At 42.3% G+C, this 24,225-nt stretch overlaps 1 protein-coding gene across 3 annotated transcripts in view; it reads left to right on the top strand.

Moving 5' to 3' along the window:
• Positions 1-24,225, top strand: part of kcnt2b (potassium sodium-activated channel subfamily T member 2b) — a 60,430-nt gene that overhangs the window by 4,834 nt on the left and 31,371 nt on the right. For 2 of the 3 annotated variants that reach the window (XM_054741275.2, XM_015948432.3), the window contains exons 2-5: positions 18,717-18,796; positions 19,125-19,227; positions 19,496-19,561; positions 20,332-20,380. In XM_054741275.2, the coding sequence (XP_054597250.1) occupies positions 18,717-18,796; positions 19,125-19,227; positions 19,496-19,561; positions 20,332-20,380 (298 nt within the window). Of the gene's footprint in view, positions 1-10,443; positions 10,944-18,716; positions 18,797-19,124; positions 19,228-19,495; positions 19,562-20,331; positions 20,381-24,225 lie in introns of those variants that run through there. The other variant, XM_054741276.2, reaches the window with a different exon arrangement.

Here is a 24,225-nt window from a genome sequence, read left to right as displayed (position 1 = left end):
CACAGCTCTGCTATCGGCAGCCTCACTGGAGCGCTCCAGGATTAACATACAAACAACAGGCTTTTGTCCCTAAAACAATTTCTTAGTGGTTGTCGCCTCCACATCTTTTTTCTTTTATGCTCTACACCAGCCCCCCTATCTTTGCTCCGTCCATGTTAACTCCTCATACCAAGTTTTAGTCTAGAGAGGCTAGTGTACGACACGATCCATCAATATACTCAATATTCATGTCCGTCCGTCTCACGGTGTTTCAGCAAGGCTTTCGGAGACGATTTAGGTTTCAATCATTCGTCATTTTAAAAAGCTGATTTCAATCTTTGTCCAGAAGTGTGGAGCCATCATGCTTCATTTTGACTGTGCAGAGCCTGAGCTCACAGGAGGACTTTCTTTTCAATATTGTACGATGAACAAAACTCCATGTGAAGAGGTGATACTTATGAGATTTGATTCAGAATGTGAGAGAAGAGGCGAAGAAAGAACACCACCAAACCTCTCTTAACTCCTGCACAAATCTTGACATAGTAGAAAAAACCAGACTGAAGTCTACTTAACAACACCCACCAGGAACAGAAACTGAAGGATCTGCGTGGTCGATGGAAGGCCTGGGCTTTAAATGTCTAATAAAACCAAAGACTCTGATCTAAAATAGTGTTCTAATTATTGTTGAAGGTGAAAGTTTTATTTAAACTGAAATAAAACTGTAACATGTTTTTATTTGGTGCTGGTCACGATGGAGAGCAGCTAAAAATCCCAACAAACCACACACCATGAACTGTACTTTAAATATTAATGATGAATGACCCGCACTTGTACAGCGCTTTTCAGAGTCAGAAGACTCAGAAGGGCTTTACGCTACAGTGCATCATTCATCCATTCACACGCGGATGGTGATGAGCTACGATGTAGCCACAGCTGCCCTGGGGCGCGCTGACAGAGGCGAGGCTCCCGAGCACAGGCGCCACCGGTCCCTCCGACCACCACCAGCAGGCAAGGTGGGTTAAGTGTCTTGCCCAAGGACACAACAGCAGAATTCTCTGTCCGGAGCCGGGATCGAACCTGCAACCTTCCGATTACTGGACAACCTCCTGATCTACTGCTGCCCCTAAAAAGTTGCTTTAGCGAATCTACAGAACACGCCCCCCGCCCCTCAGGTATCTTCACCGCTTTCACATCCAACGGAACTGGAAACCCGCATTACCAGAGGAAACCAGAGAGCTCTAAGCACCAGTCGCTGTTTTCTACGTCCAAATGTCTTTTGTTGTCTGTGACATCGAATAGTGATTTTCTTTTTGGGACTCTTGGTAGTTGGTCCTAAAGTTGAAGTGGTAGCAGCTGGCTGTTTCTCCTTCTCTGATATTACTGAGCTGAGAACTTCTCACACCAGCTGTGTTCTGTTGCTACATATGCGAGTGTGTAGTGAATGGAGGGCCCAGGGAAGTGCAGCAGCTCGGTGGTTGCTTTCGGTCCTAACCGCCTTATTGGTGGAGGTTTTTAGATAAATGCAACAGAACCACAAATATAACTTTTTTCATTTCGTTTTATCTTTACAATATATTTCGGGCTATACTTAGAGCGTTGTTCAGAGGCATGTTTTCCAGATTTGCCATTGCAGCTTTAAGGGGAGATGTTGCCTAAAGGCAGAAACAGTTTGGTCACATGATCGGTTTATTATTGGGTTTTTTTTTTTTTGCTCTGGCCATACAACTTAGATTATACAGAGACATATAGCGTTTGACATAAGTAGCTTCACCCTTTCTCGTTTAATTTCATAACCGGCCATAGCCTAAGGCTGGAACCATAACAGAGCAGAACCGGTCTTCAAGCTTTCTGGTCCTTAATATTTTTACGGCCGCTTTTCTGCTTCTGGATTATAATGAGAAATACATAGAATTATTTAACTGGCCTTTTTAGATGGGCTCAGTTAACCGATGAGTTCTTTCTTGTGGATGGTGACAAAGCTATGGGGCTAACTAGCTTCTGCCTCATGTAGCTGGAAGATCAAAGCCATCAGACTAAGGCAGAGAGATGCTGTGATCATGTGTTATGCAGTTTTATTCCAACAAACGAGTTAACCTTTAACGCCAAAGAAGATTTTTTATTTAAACTTTATTTAACCAGGATAGAGACCCATTGAGGTTAAGAACCTCTTTTACAAGGGTGTCCTGGCCAAGAGGCAGCAAAAAATACAAACAGTTACAACATAATGACAATGATAAAACACTCGATCATTAAAAGCAGTTACAAGTTACTAATGCAGTCTCTGAAGCTTTCAGTTTGGTTTTAATGGCATTTAGTGAAACCTGCTCAGTCATTTTCCAGGTTTTCTGCAGCTGGTTCCAAGCAGAAGGAGCAGAGCAGGCGAAGGCTCTCTTTCCTAACTGTGTGCGAGCAAAAGGAACAGAAAGTAGCAACTGATCGTTAGACCTTAAAGAATGGGAATCAACACTTTTTTGTGTGATTAAAGTGCAAATATAAGGAGGTAACAAAAGATGTCTTTCAATTCCAAAAAAAGACACCAGAGATTGAAAGTAGAGAGATTTCCTCTCATGTTTCAATCCTTCTGCACATAACTTCATCCTCAGAAAACTGATTTGAAGACCACTGTGGGAAATGAGATGAATATCTCACATTGATCTAATCAAATGTTTAATGTCTGAGGATAAATGGAGTTAACGAAGTCTGCAGGGATAGGGAGAAGAAGAGAGGAGAAGGGGGTTTTAATGGAGCTGTGCATAAAGTCAAGCCCTATTTAGTTTCATGATGGAAACAAAAGATACAAGATATATTATTGTTGTTTTATTTTAGCTGTTTTAGGTCCAAACAGCCAGAAAACACAGTTTCACCAAATCAACAAGTGTTTTTCATTATCCTTCAGACGAGTCATAAGACCATTGTTTTTTCTTTTCCTTTAGCTAATCAACACAGTTGAAGGGACTGAATAACTGACTCCCTAAATGCCTCAGTCATAATTATGCACAATGAAAGTACTCGTCTGCTGCAGTGGAGTGTAAAAATCAATTTTGTGACAAGAACAAGCGTATTTGAAATGCTAGTCGAAAACTCACATTAAAGTCCCAAAAATAAAAATGAATGTTTTGTGATACACGTGTTCTCAATCTTTTCCCCCTGTTGTCATTTTCTCTCCTGTGTGTGTGACGGTTGTGAATCTGGGTCGGGAACAGTTTGTCCTCTCAGCTCCCGGCTGGATGAAGGGGAGGACACCTTGACTCTTTGAAGATTTTTGAACATCCGCTGTGGGGATGTGTGATGTACTGGTGGCCAGTGGTTCTCTATATAGAGATGTCACATCATTGTTCTTTCACACAGAGGTTGAGCAGCCAGGTCGGCCTTTATCTGAATGACTGTCCAGTCACATGAAGTCATGACTGCTTACCAAACAAGATGTGGAAAATCTCATAAAGACCCACAAACTTTTTGACCAAGTAATTCAAATCGATATTATTTCTAAAGCGCCAAATCATGACAAGAGTTGTCTCAAGGCACTTCACACAGTAAACAATCCAATACAGGTCAGTTCATTAACCCAATCAGTAAAAAGTTTCCTATATAAGGAACCCAGCAGGTTGCATCGAGTCACTGACTAGTGTCAGAGTGTTTACAGCAATCCTCATACTAAGCAAGCATTTAGCGACAGTGGAGAGGAAAACTCCCTTTTAACAGGAAGAAACCTCCAGAGGAACCTGGCTCAGTATAAGCAGCCATCCTCCACGACTCACTGGGGATGAAGACAGAGCAGGCACACACACACACGCACACACACACACACACACACACACACACACACACACACACACACACACACACACACACACACACACACACAACATATATACCAAGTAATGTTTCTATGGTTACATTGTGGTTTCTAAGTAAATATTCTATTTGGTGAGAGATAAACTTTATTGTATTTATCCTAGTGAATCTATAATTAAACGGGTAAACTAGTAGTAGCACATTCAATGTCAAAGAGAGTAAAGTGTTATTATCAGGAGAGGGAGAATGTTTAAGTGGTTAGCAGCAGTGTTCAAGCCGATGGCCCCCTCCATGAGGCCACCACAAGAGGGTACAGATATTCATATTTTATTTGTGGTTATGTAATTTGATCACTCATGAAATTGAGAACAAATTAAGAATATACTTTTGTTCACAAACCTCCTTTGGTTAGAATCAAAACCACCAGACTTTTTATCACAAAGCTGGAATTTAAATATGGTTTCTAGGTAGAAATTGAGTCTGCATAGTACCTACGTATTTCCAGACCTGTGGAAAACATATTAGCTACTTTTGGAAGGTTTTGCAACCCCTGGTTTCATATCATCTTTGCTGGGATGAATCCTGGACCCCAAGCCTCCTGCCTCTGACTTATAACTGAAGCTGTGCTAGCTTAGGGGTTACCCAGACTAAAAGGTCTGTCCGATCTGATTAATCATTGATATAAATAATAAAAGAGGTTTGAGGGTAGATCCTTGAGGAATCCCACAGTGTGTGGTAGAATTATTACATTTCACACAAACTATTTGTCTTCTGTTAGATTTGATCTCTTTACAATATTAATCTAAAGTCAGTTGTTCTTTGAACTTCTGTAAAATGCAAAAGCATTTTTGACATACACCATAGAAAGTGCACGCTATGCCAGGAAAACTGAAGAGAACGGACGTGCCTAAGGGCTTATTGCCCATCAGAAAGAGGAATTGGATTGAGTTTGAAAGTATTTGGGGATTCTGTAATTCCCTTGCAGCCAGGCTGTCATGGAGAAATTTTCAGAACCGGATGCTGAAGCAGTCAGTTTTCAGATATGTTTTCCCAGGATTGTGTTCCATATTTTCGTTCTAACATTTAAATAAAATAAATTGTGTATTCATCTAGAATTATTTAGACTGCTTCTCAGTATTAGCTAGATTCTGTTAATTTCCATCCAAATTAGCATGCTAAGTGCTGTGCTGCCGTACATGCGTCGATATGTGTTTCTTTCATCCTTTCCACTGTGTCATTAAATGGCCAGTGCTGTGTCATTATGGAGCGAAGGCATGGGTGGAAGGAGCAGGAGAACAAGGTTCAGCAATCACTCTCCCTCTCTAAGATCCTCCTCCGCATGTCCCCTTCTGTCCGTCTGTCCATCCGTCTGTGTCGTCTTATCTCTGTACCTTTTGCCAGTCTCTCTTTTTCACACTGATGCATGCAAATGCTGATGTACTCCTCCTGGCACAGGTTTCATATCAAATGCAGGTGTTTTTTTTTTTTTTTACAAGTTATGTTGTTTCCTGTAGGAAATGTGGCATGTTCTAATGAACAAATCCGTTCCAGATATTTTGTTTGGTAAAATCACAGTTTGGATGACTATTAAGAGAACATTATAACCCCCAGTGAAGACATTTATCTTGATTGGGAACCGCTGCAATGTTCTTGTGTGCTTCTTGTTTGGGAATAATGATGCTTATGGATCTGTTACGTGTGTTTTTGTTCACCACCCTCCCTCTTTAGCTGAACTTCTAAATTCATCATTGGCTCAGCTCTTTAAGAGGATGCATTTTCACTTTAACCTTCATCTTTTTGTATTGAAACAGCTCCCTTAAACAGCACAAAAGGGCAGAATGACCTCTAAGATCATCTCCTGCTGAGTTGTCAACACATCTTTAACTCTCAAAGTTTGAAGAGGCTTTGAGGAATGAAAAAAATGCACAGATGTCTGGTTTTAGGCATATAAGTCACCTAAAAAACCCTGAAGCTATAAAGAAGACACAAAAACAAACCGGAGATATGACACAAAACTGAATACTTTCATCATAAGATGGCTCAGTGCTGTTTCTGATGGATGAGGTTGTAGAAAAAGACAGTACTCTGAAATAAAGAAAACATTAAAGTATATGCAGTTTTTTTATGTGGATAACATTTCAGTACAAAAATATTTCTATGAGAAATACAGCACAGCTAAAAAGCAACTGCAGCAACACACATTTGTACAATGCTGCATTGGGGGCACAGTTATTAGCATGAGTGCCTCACAGCAGGAAGGTCACAGGTTCAAAATCCGACTGCAATCCTGTCAATTTCATACAGACCAAAAATATTAGGTTAGGTTCATCGACTATAAACTGCTTTGCTGAATTCTCAGTTTTAAGTTGTTTTAGATAAAAGCATCTGTCAAATAAATAAATATATGTTTATATATGTAGAAAAAGTGTTAAATATATAGAACTTGATATCCTAGATCTGCTGGTGTTATACCAAAAATGACAAAGCTCGCAAAATCCTACCAATTTGTAAATCTGATGCCAAAACAACTTACAAAACTATTGACCCATGTCTATCTTATCAACCGTTTCTAAGGTGTTTGAGAAAGTTGTGTACAATAGACTTAGTGGCTATCTGAACAAACATGCTAACTCCAGCTAAATATGGCTTTAGCAAAAAGAGCTCCGCCGGCAGTGCAATTCTGGATCTTGTTATAAAAAATCAATGATGCCAAAGATAAAGGTGAGAATGGAATTGGAGTGTTTTTAGATTTGTCATACGTTTTTGACACCATTGATTTGGAAATGTTTATTGGAAAGTTGCAAACATGAAGGTGTCAGAGGAACACAGTCATCAAGTTTAGAAGTTACCTGACAGGTTGCAATTTGTCCTAATAAAAAACAGTCATTGCCACCGTGCAAAGATCAGATGTGGAATTCCCCAAGGCTTCAAACTGGGTCCACTTCTTTTCATCTTATATAAAAATTATATTTAAAATTCATCAAACCTCCTTAATAAGGTCATCTTTGCAGATGATACAAATCTTTTCCTGGTTCATAAAAATCTTGACGTATTACAAAAGAAGGTAAAAGAGAAATTACCGTACCTAAACTAGATACAGTGTAGTACACACACACACACACACACACACACACACACACACACACACACACGCTGGAAGTGCTGCATTCCAGGTCTCAGCCTGACCTGCTGCCTTCCGTCAGGTTGTTGCTGCATAAGTTCGGATGTGAAGTTGTTTGGGTTCCGGCTCACGTGGGCGTGGAGAGCAACAAGTAGGAGGATGCTGTGGCTAAGGGTGCACTGGGGAGGCAGGATGTGGACTTAGGAGTGGAGTTTAGAGTTTTAGCAGGCCTCTTGGGATGGAGGGGGGGCTACTGGGCAGGCCTTCTATGAGCTGCAACACTTGGTAGACAGTCGAAGGTTGGACCTCATTTGTGAGAGAAGGGACTCTGTAATTTTGACCTGGTTGTGGCTGGGCTGGGGATTTTGTAGTTGTGGCGCTACAATTTCAGCAGGGGCGCGACGCCATGCCTGAGCCAGTGACGTGCGGTCATAGGAGGCAGGGAAGGGACTAATATCCGTATACGAATAATGATTTAATATATAAAGTCAGTGTATCCAGTGACTTTGTACATTATTTTTCTGTATGATTTCATCATGTTTATAGCAAAATAGCTGAATTTACCTATTATCTGATTAAATATACATGCAGACGCGAGACGGGAGTCAAAGAAACTGCACACACTCACTGAAATAGGAAGTTGGCGCATGCTCACTGCTTTCTGTCTTTATATTGCCAACATACATGTTTTATTTCACATTTGCTGCACATGGTGACATTTTACAGTCTGTTTAACACATTTAATCACGGTGTGTGACTAATTTAGTCGTTCTGAGCGGCTATAGAGCTCCCGGAGTTGACGTCACTTCTCCCGGCATGCAACAGTTCAAATCGAAACGGCGCCATATTGGCAGGCAGAAGCCTGCAGCTGGACTATTTGTTATTGTCAGAAAACTCAATCAGATGGGAAATATGGTAGATTCCTGTTGTGCCCCAGGATGCAGAACAGAAGCGGACGACATAAGGAATGAGCCTTCTACAGGATTCCCCAAGATCCGGAGCGCCGCAAACGTTGGATCATTGTAATAAAACGCACTAGTGACCGGGCTAAAATGAAACTGTGGGACCCCGAGAGTAAAGGTTTTCACTTATGCAGCGATCGCTTCATATCAGGTACTTAAACCAACGTTTCCTCAACTGTGTATGGTATTTATTTTAAATGCTTTTATTACAATTCTTAGTGGGCTTCCTAAACTTATTTTGGCGTGGCTTTTTCTGTCTTATTACTCATAGCAACAAGTAAACATCACGTAAAACGTTGCCTCGTGAGTTCTGCGTGCTGCCGTTTACGTGTTTTATGATCACAGCAATTAACCGGCTAAGCTGTATTTAACTTTTAAGCAATGGTTGATCAGTTGTCAGATCACACATAAAAAGCACTTTGGATTGCTATTATCGGTCTCACCGAGACGGATCTCAGACAGATCCTGAGACGCTCCTGCCTGACATATTTATGTTATTCACGGAAAACAATCAAACTAGTGATTTCTCTTGGCGTTCAGTTTATACATTCAAACAGCACAGCACTCTATTTAAACTACTTACGTGTAAATCTGTTATTTGTCCATCCTTCCATCCATTTTCATCCGCTTATCCGGAGTCGGGTTACGGGGGCAGTAGCGTCGAGAGGCCCACACCCCTCTCCCCAGCCACTTGGGCCAGCTCCTCCGGGGGAAATCCCAAGGGGTTCCCCAGCCAGGTCCGGTAAGAAGTCCGCTCCGACAGCTTCTGGCGGGGCACGGTAAGGGTCGGAGATGTTTAGTCTATTTAATTTCTGACTATATAAAACGATTTCTTTGGTTTTAAAGTGTGAAGTAAACTCCGACGAAGTAAAATCCAAGCTGATCCCGTTCATGTTCATGATCCGTGTTTGTTTACCTTTTTTTCCTGCCAATATGGCGTCTACTAACTGAGAGCAGAGGCAGAGCTAGCCTAAATGCCGCCCCCTCCAGACTGCCGCCCTGTTCGGCCGCACATGTTGCACATATCAAGCTCCGCCCCGACTGAGAGTCACGTGGGGTCCGGAGCTCTATACACTCTCAGTAAAAATGCATGGGGGAAGCAGGTAGTACCCTGCCTCACTGATAGGGGCAGTGCTGAGCCCAATAGACACCAGTGCAAACTGGCTGCTTGTACACACACAGGGCGGGGGTGTGGAGCCGACAACTGAAGGATTTATTTAAACTGGATTTTCAGTCAGAACAGGTCATAACAGTGGATGGTTTTTACAGCAGAGTGATGGAGAAGTCAGGTTCCTGGACTTCAGAAACACGTAAAGGTAAGATCATGCACGATTTTCATCTGTAATGAAAGAGCTATGCCAAGAATACATTTTTAATTAAAATTTGCCCCAATAATAAATTTTATTTTACTTTTCTTGTTAGTTAAATAGTGTGAAATTAATTAAATCTTGAGTTTTAAATCAACAAAATATTTCATTCAAGGTCAAAAACAAAATAAAAGCTTCTATTTCAGGATCATATATTTGTAAGGCTGACTCCAGAGCAGTCATTGCCTCCCCAGTCATGAACCTCATTGCATGTCACTGGCCTGAGCCTATGTAGAACAAACACTGAGTTACTATTTATGTAGATAGATAGTTAAAAAACACAAACAGACAACGGTGCATTATTAAAATAATGCAAAACCAACAGAACTCTCTAAAACTCTGAAAAAGGTTAACATTACACAGCAAATTATCAGCTATAAAAACACCTGGTAAAAACTTATATTAAAAAGCTTTACCACAACGAAGGTGTTTTAAAACCGAGGTCAGTAAAATTGCCTAAAACAAAGTTAACCTTTTAAAACCTGAACACAAAAGATGCCACTGGATCATCCACAACTTCTCACTAAGAGTTAAAAACTACCAAAGTTTAAAACTCAAACAAATCCAAACGAAAAGGGGTTGAAACAAAACAAAATCTGGAGGACAGCAGAACCCCTGCACTGCTGCCTCCCAGACTTCTTCTTCTTCTTTAATGGCGGGTGGCAACCAACTTTCAGGTGCATTTCCGCCACCTACTGAATGGGAGTGTGAGTCGAAGTGGGGAGTATCCTACTTTAAAAAAAAAAACTAAATTCTTAAATAGTCTATGACTAACTTATACACCACTAGTCCACCATTTAACAGAATACCCAACTCAAATTCCTTATATCCTTTAACTTTCAATTTTTTAACCAACAGTTTCCTATTACCACATATTTCCTACAAGCACTTAATACATGTTCTACTGTTTCCCTATCAAGTCCACAGTCACACATCCTACTGTTCAAAGCTGTATGTCCCAGTCTCATCCTTGTTATAATGCTTGATTTCTGTTACTCATTTGAATGATTTCCATTCTTCCAACCATTCCCTTTAATTTGTATAAATGTCTTCCTTTCACATCCCTTATCCATTGTTCTTGCCATTCATCCAGAATCTGCTGTCTAATAACTGATTTCACCCCAGCAACACTGTATGGAACCTCCATCACTGCTGCCTCCCAGACTGCTGAGGGCACAGCCTTTTTATACAGGTGTTGACTCATCAGGTAGATTCAGTTCAGCTGTGCTCCTCAGCAGCCGGGAGAGAGGAGGAGGAGGAGGAGGGGCGGTGTCAGGCTGTTTCACTAGAGCTGGGTGATCCTGGCTCCTGCTCTTCACTGGTCAGACTGGCAACCGTAACATCCTCCAAGGTCACGAGAATCTGCATCCAGTGGCTTTTATTAGCCGTAAGTTGTTCCCAAGGGAGGTGAAATATTCAGCGGTGGAGAAGGAGGCCTGGGCCATTAAGTGGGCTTTGGACTCTCTGAAGTTCTACCTCCTTGGCAGGGAATTTGTTTCGCAGACTGACCATAAGGCTTTGCAGTGGCTATACCGTATGAGGGACACTAACAGCCGCGTAACCCTATGGGCCTTAGTGCTGCAGCCTTTTTGTTTCACAGTTCAACATGTGCCGGGCAGGAAGAATGTTATGGCTGATTACCTTTCCCGCTCGTGCGGTGTGGACTCTTAAGGAGGGGGGACTGTGACTGCAGTGTCACCTCAGGGACACGGCCTTCTGGTAATGTTTGTTTTCTGTGTTCTGTCCAGGATGACTGGTTGATGTGCACACAATCAGTCTTCTGTTTATGAATGCATGTGTTAATGTTGTACTTCTATTTGAGTTACCAGTGACTTGGAGTTGCCCATGGAGTCTCACACCTGCAGCTCATCTCCTCAGGAAGCCTAATCAGCACTGCTGGGATCTACCTACTCCCAAGGGAGGGGAGATTCATGTTTATGCTTGTGTTTAATTTAATGCAATGTTTTCTGTTATGGATAGGGAGTTTGTAATTATGGTAGTTATTTGAGTTACCTGAATTGATTAGACTGGTTGGTTTGTGTGTGTGAGGATGTGTGTGTGTGAGGATGTGTGTGTGTGTGTTAATTGTATGTTGAATGTTCCCCTCTTGTTTGTAGAGTGGTCTGATCAGCCACTATTTAAGTTGAACCTGGTGTGTCTGAAATGTGATAGTGTGTCTTGTGCTGGTGTCATTCTGACTAATTTACATTGATTAGGTTAAGTTCATGTTAATTTTGAAGCTTCTCCAAAATAAAATGGAGTTTTCAGACTCATCAGCAGTGCTTCTCTGGCTGGTTTGTGCAAGTCCCCGACAGATAGACGGACAGTGCAGACAGACGGACACAGTGCAGGCAGGCAGATGGATAGATAGATAAATAGATAGATGGATAGATGATAGATAATAACCTCTTTTAGAGCCTGGATGCTGGATGGAGAGTGATGCTCAGTTTGCTACTTTAGATTTCCCCACCAGTGTTTGATTGGGCTCAGCTCAGGAGACATACTTGGCCATTCAGTCACCTTCGACCTGTTCTTCTTCAGAGGTGCAACATTAGCTTTAGATGTGGTTTTGGATCATTGTGTTGGAAAAGTGCACAGAGTGATGGCAGCATCATCTCCCTCAGTATAGAGCAGTACATTGTTGAGTTCATACATTTCTTACAACATACTGACATAAATCATGAGGCCACCACTGAGCTGTGGTAGCCTCATCTCAGTGGTGGCCTCATGGAGGGGGCCATCAGCTTGAACACTGCTGCTAACCACTTAAACATTCTCCCTCTCCTGACAATAACACTTTACTCTCTTTGACATTGAATGTGCTACTACTAGGGGTTATATGAACTAGTCGACTAGTCAACCTCACTGCTCTGTAGTGACTTTTTATGCTTGTCATTGACTAGTCGCTGTCATGTGATAATGACCGGCAAGATGCAGTCCACGGAAAAGACAGCAGCCTGCTGTCAGCAGGTGACAAGCTCCTGCGCGTTGGGAAGCGACGCGCTGTGCCAGAGCATCGGCACTGACACCCGCCGTAAAACGGACAATTAACCAAATTGTGACCTTTACCCTCTTGCAATTTAACCTTCCCCTCACCCCCATCCTAACCTTAACCAGCTTGCACATGCAAAGCTCTGATTGTTGACGCGCTCCAGACATCTGCGTCCTGAGCACGGCCACAGTAACATTATCAAGTTAGGTGTCGCCACCTCAAAAACTAATTTAACACGCGATCGTTCATGTCGGCTCATATCCTTTCATGTTTTCTGTCTTTTATTCTTTTATTTGTGCCTGATGCGTTTTGCTGCTGTGGAGCGGAGCATCACCTTGTCCTCCGGTGACCCACCTCACCGGTGCGGCCAGCGAGCACTCCGCTGTTTTTGCGGTCGGTAGATATTTTAGAACTGCAGTTCAAAGGTAACTCATAAGGTGAATATATATGAAGCCATGTAGCAGTTTCTCTTTAGGATTGAGAGGAGATGCAGGAAGATAATAAACAGGCAGGACAGAAAAATAGTCAAATAAAAACAAGTTAGTTTTTGTACCTGCTGGTTGCAACAAACAGACACCACTGAAGGTAATCAGAAGTGAGGAACAGAAAATGAAATAATTATTTTAATGTTTAGAGCAGCAGGAACTCCGAGAGGCTGCAGGCGCATCAGTGAGTTTGCAGCCACTGTGCAGGGGGAGGGGGGAGAGGGCTGAAGCAGGGGGAGGGGGGAGAGGGCTGAAGCAGAAACTACCGTTGTTAAAAGAAATGTGTTTAAGTTTGAAAATGTGGGCGCAATTTTAATCGTCAAAAAAAACTCCAGCGAACCAACCGACCCCCCCGCGCCGCTTCAGGTGTATGACGTCATCAACGACTAGTCAAAGTCGACTCAATTTTCATTACTTGACTCTCCACTTTAAAAAAAGTTAAGTCATGCAGCCCCTAGCTACTACTAGTTTACCCGTTTAATTATAGATTCACTAGGAATAGAATATTTACTAAAAAATCACAACGTAACCATACACTACTCGGTATATATGTCCTGCATTCTTCTGGATGCAGGAAGTGGTGAGAGAGGTGTGTGTGTTTGTGTGTGTGTGTGTGTGTCGGCTCTGTCTTCTCCATCCCCAGTGAGTCGTGGAGGATGGCTGCTTATACTGAGCCAGGACGCTTGCTTAGCATGAGGATTGCTGTAAAGACTCTGACACTAGTCAGTGACTTGATGCAACCTGCTGGGTTCCTTATATGGGAAACTTTTACTGACTGGCTTAATGAACTGACCTGTATTGGAGTGTTTACCATGTGAAGTGCTTTGGGACGACTCTTGTCGTGATTTGCCGCTATATAAATAAACTTGAATTGAATTGATACCATCAGTGAAATGCAGCTCCCCAACACCAGCAGCACTCATGCCGCCCCACATAAGGTCTCCACCACCACCATGTTTCACTGTAGGCACCATACATTTCTCTATGAAATCCTCACCTTTACAACTCCATACAGTTTTGATACTATTAGTTCAAAAACAATGATCCAGTTTGTCTCATCACTCCAGAGACCCGGTAGTCTTCATTTCTTTCAGCATGGGTTCTACAGCAAATCCTAGGCGTGCTTTTGTGTGCATGGGCTTTAGGAGAGGCTTCCTTCATGGACGATACGCATGCATGCCACTCTTCTGCACTGTGCGCCGTATGGTGTCATGGGAAACGGTCACTCCAGTTTGGCTTTCTACTGCTTTAGCTAACCGCAGTGAAGTTGCATGGTGAATTTCTTCAACCCTTCTCTTCAGAAGACACTCCTGTCGAGATGTTAACTTTTGTGGACGGCCTGGATGTTTCTGTAAGATGGCTACAGTAGTTTAACTGATTTGTAAAGCTTTGCTAATCTTCTTGTAGCCCTCACCTTTTTTTGTGTAAAGAAAATATTTCCTTTCTCAGATTATTGTGACATTTCTATTCCATGTGGAACTACTGCTGACAGCATGAAATGGGAAGAGCTTTTCTTTGTTAAGTAATGCTCTTTTATAGTCACCTGTCCGCTGGACACATCTTAAATGAATCATTAGACTCACCTGTGATTGAATGTCTGTTAATTTGAAATTTGTAGTCTCAAAGGTATTTGCCAGACTCTGCATTAAATTTGTAGAAATGCAGTATAACTACACTTTACCATCTATATAAATATGAGCTGGGTTCAGTTTTTCATTGTGTTGAGGACTTTTGTCATAAATCATTACAGAAAATCCAAATCCTCTCCTCCAGACAGTGAAGAACTGTGTTTCGTATACGTCACTCCAACACGTAAAACAAGGCAGCTGCTGTTGCAAGTACTGTGAATAACTGTTATTTGTTTACTTTTGTGCTCTTAATTATTACAGAAAGTTGCGTTTCTAGCTGCAGCAAAAGGTGTGGTCCTCATGTTTGTGCCCTACACGCATTTTTAAATAACATAGGTCTGATCTAAAATAATAACCTACATCTATAAACCCATCTGGAACAGCCCGGGTACTTCTGGACTCCAGACGAGTCCCGTTAGCATGACTGCAGTAACACTGGTTACCGTGTTAGCTCCGGTAAGGAAAAAAACAAGTCATTTGGGAAGGCTAACACACACACACACACACACACACACACACACACACACACACACACACACACACACACACACACACACACACACACACACACACACACACACACACACAGATATGATCTAAAAGATGATCCCCATATTTCAGCAGTAGATCCTCCATGGACCAGTAGAACCTCCGTGCCATCCTGGATTAGTGCAAACGAGTCAAGCTAAGGAGTTACTCCAGCATCTGGAAGATGTAGTCTGGTAAGCTATTGGTTAAATATTTTCCAGAGTTGTATCAATAAATACATGCAGCGGTAAATCTGGCAGCACATTATTTAATTTATCTGTAGATTACTGAATTATATTGGGACACATGATGGAGCTAAGACTACTAAATTAAGGAGTGGAATATATCTGTAAATGGTGTTAAATTATGGAATAATCTTAAAAAGGAAATTAAAAACACTCTGTCATTTAATATATTCAAAATGTGTACCAAACTGAGTGTACTAAATAATTATGAAAATGTTAATTAAATCAATGATCATGATGGCACTGGAATTAAGAACAGGAAAACGTTTTAAATGAATCTGTATGTGTGTCTGACAAATGGAAATGGGATATAAATTGATTAGTTCTTCTGGAAAAGGGGGCAGAAATTATAAGATGTTTTTCTTCATTCTGCTTCTTTTCGTTCAAATTAGATTTTTTGTTATGTATTTCTTATTGTTTATATGTTTTATTTGTTTTTATTTTGAATGAAATAAAGAAAAGAAAAATAAATAAATAAAAAGACCAGCTGAGAACTTGCCAGCTTAGAGCTCCCGGTGGAGCACAGAAAGTAAATATTTAACAAAAGTAAACAAACTTTAGCAATTTTGGTTCTGCTGAAGATGAGCAAAATCCTCCCCGGTGTCCAAATCAGGTCGTGGGTCTTCTGAGTCAAACGGTCTAAAACATGTCTGCACCTCCGGTAGTGATATCCAGCTAGCGGGTCGGAGTTCGGTTGAACTTCTGGAGTAATCCGTTCTGGTCACCATACACCAGAGTAAAACCCTATCTGACCGACTATCAGAGGCTTCCGCAGCTACATCTGACTGATGACGCATTGTTCTCTGCTACAACGCTAACGCAGATGCACCGGAGTCGGGAGTTGTTTACTATAGCGGTTTCAGCAGAGCTTTCATGTGAAACGCGACCAGCTGCTCAGGGCTTAGACCGGAAGCTAGTTTCTGTTTTTCCAGCACCAGTCAAAAACACCAGATATTCTTAATAATCCAGCTGAAAAATCAAGAACTCTCTTCATCTGAGGTTCTAATACTTCTTTACACATGAAGTTCAAAGGAATTTTTGAAAGAGCAACGAATTTTGCCTCACATCTTTAAGTGTGACTTTGCTCCTAAGACTATATTTGGGGTGTGCACAGTTTAGCAACATGGATTTGTTTGGAAACTCACTTTTTTTTGTTTGTGCAACATCAATGGCCCACATTTGTAGGAGTGTTTTGGTATCTCATAGCAAAAGTTGATTCTGGAAGGAAATTAAAGGTTTTCTGACAAATGTAGTGACGAGTACTTATTTATGCTGAGCACTGTAACCCCAAAATTCCACTACCTCCGCTCCGCACCCGCTTTCCGCTGCCGCTCGCTTCCGAACTCAGTTTTTACTGGTACCCGCTCTACAACGGCTCCGCTCCGGTGCGGAGACCTGAGGTGGGCAAACAGGCATGTGCGGGATTTTCGAGATCTTGCGATACAGTCCGAGCAATAAACGCGGAAGTTAGATCCAAACACCCGTTGTGTGGGAGAAGCATCGACATGAACTGTTTAATCTGCCCATCATTTGTGTTGAGAGATCAGCAGTGTTTGGATCAACAAAGTGTGACTACTTTGATAGTGGAAACTGTATTTATGGCTTACTTTTGTGCATTTAAACTTCAGCCGCCATTGATAGTTGTTAAAAGTTGTTAAACCTGTGCATATGAAACAAAAAACGCTTTTTGTTTATCGATTGATTGTGAAATAATGGAAGTTGTGCTTGCTCCCTTTCCTGTTGGGCGGTTGTGATTCCTGTCCATTGACTGCGGAGGATGGTGGAATGGCGGGCGGCGCACTGCACCGCACGGCCGCAGTAGTGGAGCAGCTCTGATTGACTTCAACGGGATCGATTTTGCTGCGGAGTTCGTGCCGGAGCGGAGCGCAGCGGAGGTAGTGGAGTTTTGGGGTAACTTGTTGCCAGCTGAAAGATAATCGCCCATGCAGTAATTATCCAATAGGAGGCGCGTACCTATTTGCTTAGTTAAATTCAGGTGGCGACTTTTTTTTGGCCAGGTGGTGCATATAAATATATAAGACCAAATTATCTAAATGTGGTGTTTGAATTCTCCTCATGCTAACTGAATGTCAATATTTTTTAAATATTTGAAGAATAATTCTTGAAGCGTTCATGATCTATGTTGATTTCAATACAAGTTTTAAAAGACACAAACCACTGGGCTGCTCTATGTTTATGTTTATGTATTTAGCAGAAGCTTTGGTCCAAAGCGACTTACAAGGTATAATCGGCATGTTGCCCTTGAGGCTAACAACAACAATAACAACAACTTGACATCAATCATGGCAGGGGTCTGTGCAGATGTGTCTTCTTTTTTGTTTCTCATCATGTGTGCAAAAGCATTTCTGTCACCAATCTGCTCAGAGCGAAGGGAGCCGCCGACAAGTTGCAGCGGGGCCATCAGCTACAGTGGCTGAACACAGTTCACAAAAATGTGTTTGCACACATCTGCTCCTGTGAGAATGAAGGAAAAGACAATGAATTCAACGTTGCCATAGTAACAAAGGAAAGTTACCCCACAACCTTTATTTAATGTTGCTCAGAAGGTGTGTGTGTGTGTGTGTGTGTGTGTGTGTGTGTGTGTGTGTGTGTGTGTGTGTGTGTGTGTGTGTGTGTGTGTGTGTGCATGTGTGTGCATGTGTGTGTGTGTGTGTGTGTGTGTGTGTGTGTGTGTGTGTGTGTGTGTGTGGTGATTTCAAATTAACCCTACAAATAATCTGCATGGCCTAACATGTATAAATCACAACTAAAACACACACACACACACACACACACACACCTCTCACCACTTCCTGCATCCAGAAGAATAGGCAGCAGTTGTTCTGCCTCCCTTTTATCTTTCTTTGTTGTAAGGAGACCAGCAGCGTGACAGGTCAGGTGTGCTTCATCCCTGGCTTGAGTCATCCACTCTTCCTTCCATGCAATAAAAAGAGAGCTACAGAAAATTCGCCCTCCCCCCGAGGTGGTCTGACAGGAAATACAGTCACCTTTAGTCTGTCTCATTATGTATCCACAAACGTAGGCACAAGTATGAGCTGTCAGAGACAGATCTCTTTGTAATTCCCTTCATATCTCTCCCTGCCTGACCAGCTCTCTTTTACCTAGGTGTGTATTATAGACTTGTGTGTGTGCGTGCGTGTGTGCGTGTGTGTGTCCCCCTCTGAACAGAAGGGGGCCGAGCTGCAAAAGCAGAAAGAGCAGTAATTACGGCCTCCCCATGTTCAGCAGAAACATCAGAGGGAAGTAATTTGTTGCTCTATATTTAATCAGTGGAGATAACGAGAGTGACTGCAGCTGTCTGGGCCTTTGGGCAGGCGCACAAGCAGGAGCAGCATTTCCTCCAATACCTATTAGTCTTCAATGTACCATCATCTTCATTCTTTTCTGTTCAAATGACATTATCACCTTTCTTACTTCACTTTAGCTTTTTTAATCCTTCAGCGTTCCCGTTTTCCTCACTTCTGCCTGTTGACTCTATAAAAGGAGCGTTCGCCGGCCTCCGACACCTGGAGCGACTTTGTTTACTTCTCCTCATTCTTCTCCTGCACCATCGTTATCCTCATCCCTCTCTTACTGACTGTCCTCTCTTTTAGGGTGCAGGTGGAGTTCTACGTGAATGAGAACACTTTCAAGGAGCGCCTCAAGCTCTTCTTCATCAAAAACCAAAGATCTAGTAAGTTGTCTGTCCGCCACATTCTCCGTGTGGAGTTTGACGGCTGTTCTCTGGTTTTGTCTCAGCATCTTTCTGGTTGAAGAGCCATGTTTCATTTTCAGTGTGCAAAGCGATGTTATACTCTTGCTCTGCATTTCATCATCTGCTTCTCAGCTTGTCCTTTCTTTGAGCTGGTCTTAATATATCTGTGTCTAGTGATCAGGATTAAACATAATTTATTTTAGCCCTAAGCCATTAAATTGGATAATCAGTCGGGTTCGTTTTGTTTTTCATTCATTAAAGATGTCTGTGCATAAATTCTCAAAGTCCGTTTCTTTTGTGGTTGCAGGTCTGCGAGTGCGAATGTTTAACTTTGCTCTAAAAGTGCTGAGCTGCCTCCTCTACATCGTCAGAGTATTGCTTGACAACCCACAGGAGGAGAGACGAGACTGGTGAGGGAAATGCCAATAACACGGGGATTAATAAGGTGAAACAAAGTCTCTGTTACTGCGAGGGCCTGTCAGCAGTCGCAGGAGCACCAATAAATGAGATGACAGTGTAAAGGAGAGAAGAGAAGTGGTGATGGTGCAGTCAGGAAAGTAAACTTGATATTTGCGTTGAGCAGCATGTTGGTCTACTTTTAGTGGCAAGTGTCTGTCAGGGACATTTTGCCCATTTCTTTATTTTTATGGTTTATTATGCTTGTTTCGCCCAACGCAGCGTTGGTGGGGTTAACTGCACCAAACACAACTCATCATCGTCCCATCCCTGGAGTGAGTTTGACTGGTAAGCATTCACACGCCTTTAATAAGGAGCGATGGTTCCTGCCTGCAGACAAGAACCATGAAACCACTCACCCTGGAGTCCAACATCCCTGACCTCAGCTCACCGGGTGAAAACGTTGTGTAATGAAATCAATGCAACTTCGCTCAACCGATGCAGTCTGCAGTACTGATATTAAACAGCGCAGATCCCTTTCATTTGTCACAATCCAGCAGTATTGAACACCTGTCAGCATAACATGTATGCAGTGCCTGTGCAGGCTAATCAGCTGTGATCTAGTGAAGATAAAGTGTGTAATATACAACAATGGAGACGGAGGAGCACCAGATAGTGGAGATGGACCTGAGGCTGTGCCATGTCTCCTGTTTGGGGACCTATTGATCTAATTGATGGCTAATGGCATTGGTTAAGCTCTGGCTCCGAATGAATAAGGAGCCTGATAGAGAGCTCGGGAACGGGGAAGGCTGCCTCCTGCAGCAAACAGCAGACTTATGGCATCGATAGCAATTATGGCAAATGTTCTTGAAAAGAGATACCCTTTTCCTAAAACAAGGATGTAAATTTGATTCTGTGATTATTACTCTTTTATCTACAATATGAGCATGATGCAGTTCAGCTGTAAACATATTTAAGGCAGAAACTTCATTTATTTTCGTTTGCAAACCAGAATTTATTGTCTTTTTTTATATGAATATCTGTGTAACTTATGTTCCTCTTTGATACATTTTCACACTCCAATAAGATTTATGACTCCTTTCCTTCCCACTCTGTAGGAAGCTCATCATCTGGGTTGATAGGCCGCTACCGCTGTGGGCGCTGCAGGTCAGATGCACCACAACATTCTTGTCTAAACACACTTCAGTCCAATAGTCTGTTGTTGCGTCCGTGTATGGAGACAGACATGTCGGGTGCAACATCAGGCTCACCTGTCACTGATTCAGAATGGGCTCATTAAAGAGTATCCTGCAGACATGTAATCACTTCAGGCTCTTGTCAGCTCCATGAACACATGCAGGTAACTTAGCATGCTCTGTGCTACGATGAGACGCTGTTATGCTTGGGGGACTGTTGACATAAAAGAGCTTTTTTCTGCTACTTTGATGTGTTTCTCTGTAGAAGTCATTCTTGCAGACAGCTTTGTGAACATCCTACATTCAGAGAAAAGTGTTTACGTTCAGAAGAGACCGAAGAGCTTACTGCTAGTCTGAGCACAGCTGAAACAGAAATGTAGTATTGTCATTTATCCAAAACAGTTCATAGTTTTTGATGCAGCGTGGTTTCATAAACCTTTCTACAGGATGACAGGGTTATTAAATGATGTTTATGGTCGTCTACAACCACAAAAGTCTCCTGAGTGAGTGTAAGTGCAGACTTACATGAATGCTTTAGTATTTCTGCCTAAATAAATGCAAAATGCTGCAGTATAAAAGTTTAAAATAACCCTGCATGAACCAGCTGTGAAACGATGTGGGGCTTTCACGTCTGGGTCGGCCCGGCCCAGCCCTGGTAGGTTAACTGTGTTCACATCCGGGTGATCTGTGGGTTCTTCATGCTCAGCTGACAGGTTTTTTGGACCTGCTTTCCTGGCTGAAGTTCACGCCTACCTATAGAGTGATCTTCTGATTGGCGGAAAGAGTCAACCAGCAGTGGCATCCTGCATGCAAGATTCATTATCAGTCTGGACTGAGTGGAGTAAACATCTTCTCTGACTGCTGCTCAGAACCACCGCTCCGACCAGTGTCTTTCTCTTAGTGGACCAGGGGCAGCCCGTCCATAGGTGGCGCTAGGGTGCCGCACTCCCTTTCATTTTTTCCCTGTGTCCTGTCTGCCAGTAAAGAAATCAGAATGCCAAAAACAAGCCTTACAGTTTTACAACAGCAATACCAATCAGTTTGGAAAAGCTTGTGTAAATAAAAATGTCTTCAGATGTTTTTTAAAACATTCAACACTCTGAGGTGCTCTAAATGTTTCAGGGAGTGTGTTCCACGGGCGTGGGGCTGCTGCTTGAAAAGCTTGATCTCCCATGGTATGAAGTTTTGTTGTGGGCTGTTGCAGGAATTGAACATTTCTGGAGCGAAGATTTCTTGAGGTGATGTGGATAGTAAGGAGCTCTTTAAGATAAATAGGAGCATTTACATGGATACACTGATAGGTAAGGAGACCTAGTTTGTATTTAATTCTATAGAGATCCGGACGCCACGTGACTCTCAGAGAGTAGACGCCATGTTGGCAGGCAACAAAGGTAAACAAAATGAACGGGATCGGCTCGGATTTTACTCCGTCGGAGTTTACTTCACACTTTAAAACTGAAGAAATGGTTTTATATAGTCAGAAGTTAAATAGACTAAACATCTCCAACCCTTACCGTGCCCCTGGGATACTTTTTTAAAACGCCAGAAGCTGTCGGAGCTGACCTGGCCAGGGAGCGCCTTGGGATTCCCCCGGAGGAGCTGGCCCAAGTGGCTGGGGAGAGGGAAGTCTGGGCCTCTCGACTTGGGCTACTGCCCCCTCGACCTGACTCCGGATAAGCGGATGAAAATGGATGGATGGATGGACAAATAACTGATTTACATGTAAGTAGTTTAAATAGAGTGCTGTGCTGTTTGAATGTATAAACTGAACTCCAAGAGAAATCACTAGTTTGATTTTTTTCCATGAAATATGTCAGGCAGGAGCGTCTCAGGATCTGTCTGAGATCTGTCTCGGATGGCTCATTCCGTATGTCATCCACGTCTGTTCTGCATCCTGGGGCACAACAGGAATCTACCATATTTCCCGTTTGAGTTTTCCGACAATAACAAATAGTCCAGCTGCGGGCTTCTGCCTGCCAAAATGGCGCTGTTTCGATTTGAACTGTTGCATGCCGGGAGAAGTGACGTCAGCTCCCGGAGCTCTATAACAGCAATTCTCTTTATTATATATATGCTCCCACTTGGGGATATTTTTAGAAATTTTGGGATATTCTTCCATTCTTATGCTGATGATCCACAGCTTTATCTCAAAATTGATTCAGTGTCCTCCTCATCTACACTTTCTGCTCTTAGTGCATGCCTAGATGCGACAAAGGCATGGATGTCTGAAAATTTTCTCCAGCTAAACAGCAGCAAAACAGAGGTACTGCTCATTGGTACTGCTCATCAGGTAAAATCTTCTAACATAAAAAATATTGCCAGGTGGTAACTAGGGATGAGCCGTATCCGGTACGGATAAAGCATTTTTGACGAATACGAGCATGAAACGAGTAAACCTCGTAAATATCTGCAATCATGCTGAAGTAAACTCCGACGAAGTAAAATCCAAGCTGATCCCGTTCACGTTCATGGTTAAGATCCGTGTTTGTTTAGCTTCTTTTACCTGCCAATATGGCGTCTACTAACTGAGAGTCGCGTGGGGTCCGGAGCTCTATAGCTGGAGGTGGTCGAAGGGAACAGTGGCACCAAGTGTTTGGCAGTCCCGCCTCTGTCAGTGTGCCCAGGACTGCTGTGGCTATAATGTAGCTCATCATCACTAGTGTGTGAATGTGTGTGTGACTGGATGTATTGTGAAGCATCTTGGGGGGTTGTTGAACCCTAAGAAGACCATTTGCCAAAGGCCAAGGGAGGGACTTGGGGGAAATATAAATGATGAAAGATCCTACTTTATATCAGAAAACAGGGTCAGATATTTAAATGTATGCTTTTTAACGTCACTTTTAAAATGTTAAACTATGTACACCCGCTCTAAAGGGTTAAGATTCCACTTGTGGATTTATTTCAACAATGTAAGCATTAGCAGTGGCCAAAGTGTGTGGCAGCATAAATACATAAATAAAGTTTGAGCAGGCAGGTGAAATCCAGAAAATGTTTCAGTGCTGAGTGACAAAAAGGTACAGCGTGGAGGAACAGGACTCCTCATGCAGAGACGTCGTGGAAACAGGAACAAAAAGCAGAGAAACCAGGGCTGGCTATAAGGTTCATAGCTGAGTGAGGAGAGGTTAGTGTTCACATGAGAGAGGCAGGCATGACTGGGAGAGCTGAATAGAGAGACGTGAGAGTAAGTGACCTTGAAACAATGAACAAAATAAGACAAAGCAAACAGAAAATACAGTGAAATCAACAAATAAAACCAAATCAACAGCAGAAAAACTCTAAACTGAGGCAGACTCTGTTTTTGTAGTCTCTGTAATTCTGGTACATCAGCTCAGATGTAAAATTCATAACATTTTGTTAAAACCTTGTTTTATAGACTTTTACATATCCCTCAAGTTGTTTCAATGGAAACTTAAATGCATGCACCAGATATGATGCTGCCAGTGAAGTTTGTGCAAGTAAATAGACATGCAATGAAAAATGAGTGATGTAAAGGTTTATAAAGGTTGCATGATTTTTTTTTTTTTTTTTTTTTTAGAGATGGGAGCTATTTTAAAAAGGCAGTAATTCACTTTGGTCTCAGTTGTGCTTGGACTGGCCATTTGCTCATTAGTCCTGCAGCTTGCAAACTCTGTTTCTCTCAGCAGAGGCTGTTCAGAGCTATCTACGATTGGTAAAACATTTTTATGAAATTTTTGAAATTATACACTGAACTTAGGGATGCACAATATATCTGCATCAATATTGGTATCGCCAATGTTGGTCATTTTTAAAATATCGGTATCAGTCCGGTAAATAAAACTGGGCCAATATTAACAA

The sequence above is a fragment of the Nothobranchius furzeri genome, chromosome 5 (assembly GCF_043380555.1).
Source record: "Nothobranchius furzeri strain GRZ-AD chromosome 5, NfurGRZ-RIMD1, whole genome shotgun sequence".
NCBI classification, from domain to species: domain Eukaryota; kingdom Metazoa; phylum Chordata; class Actinopteri; order Cyprinodontiformes; family Nothobranchiidae; genus Nothobranchius; species Nothobranchius furzeri.
Note: the sequence above shows the minus strand (reverse complement) of the source record. Positions and strands in the feature narration are given on the sequence as shown.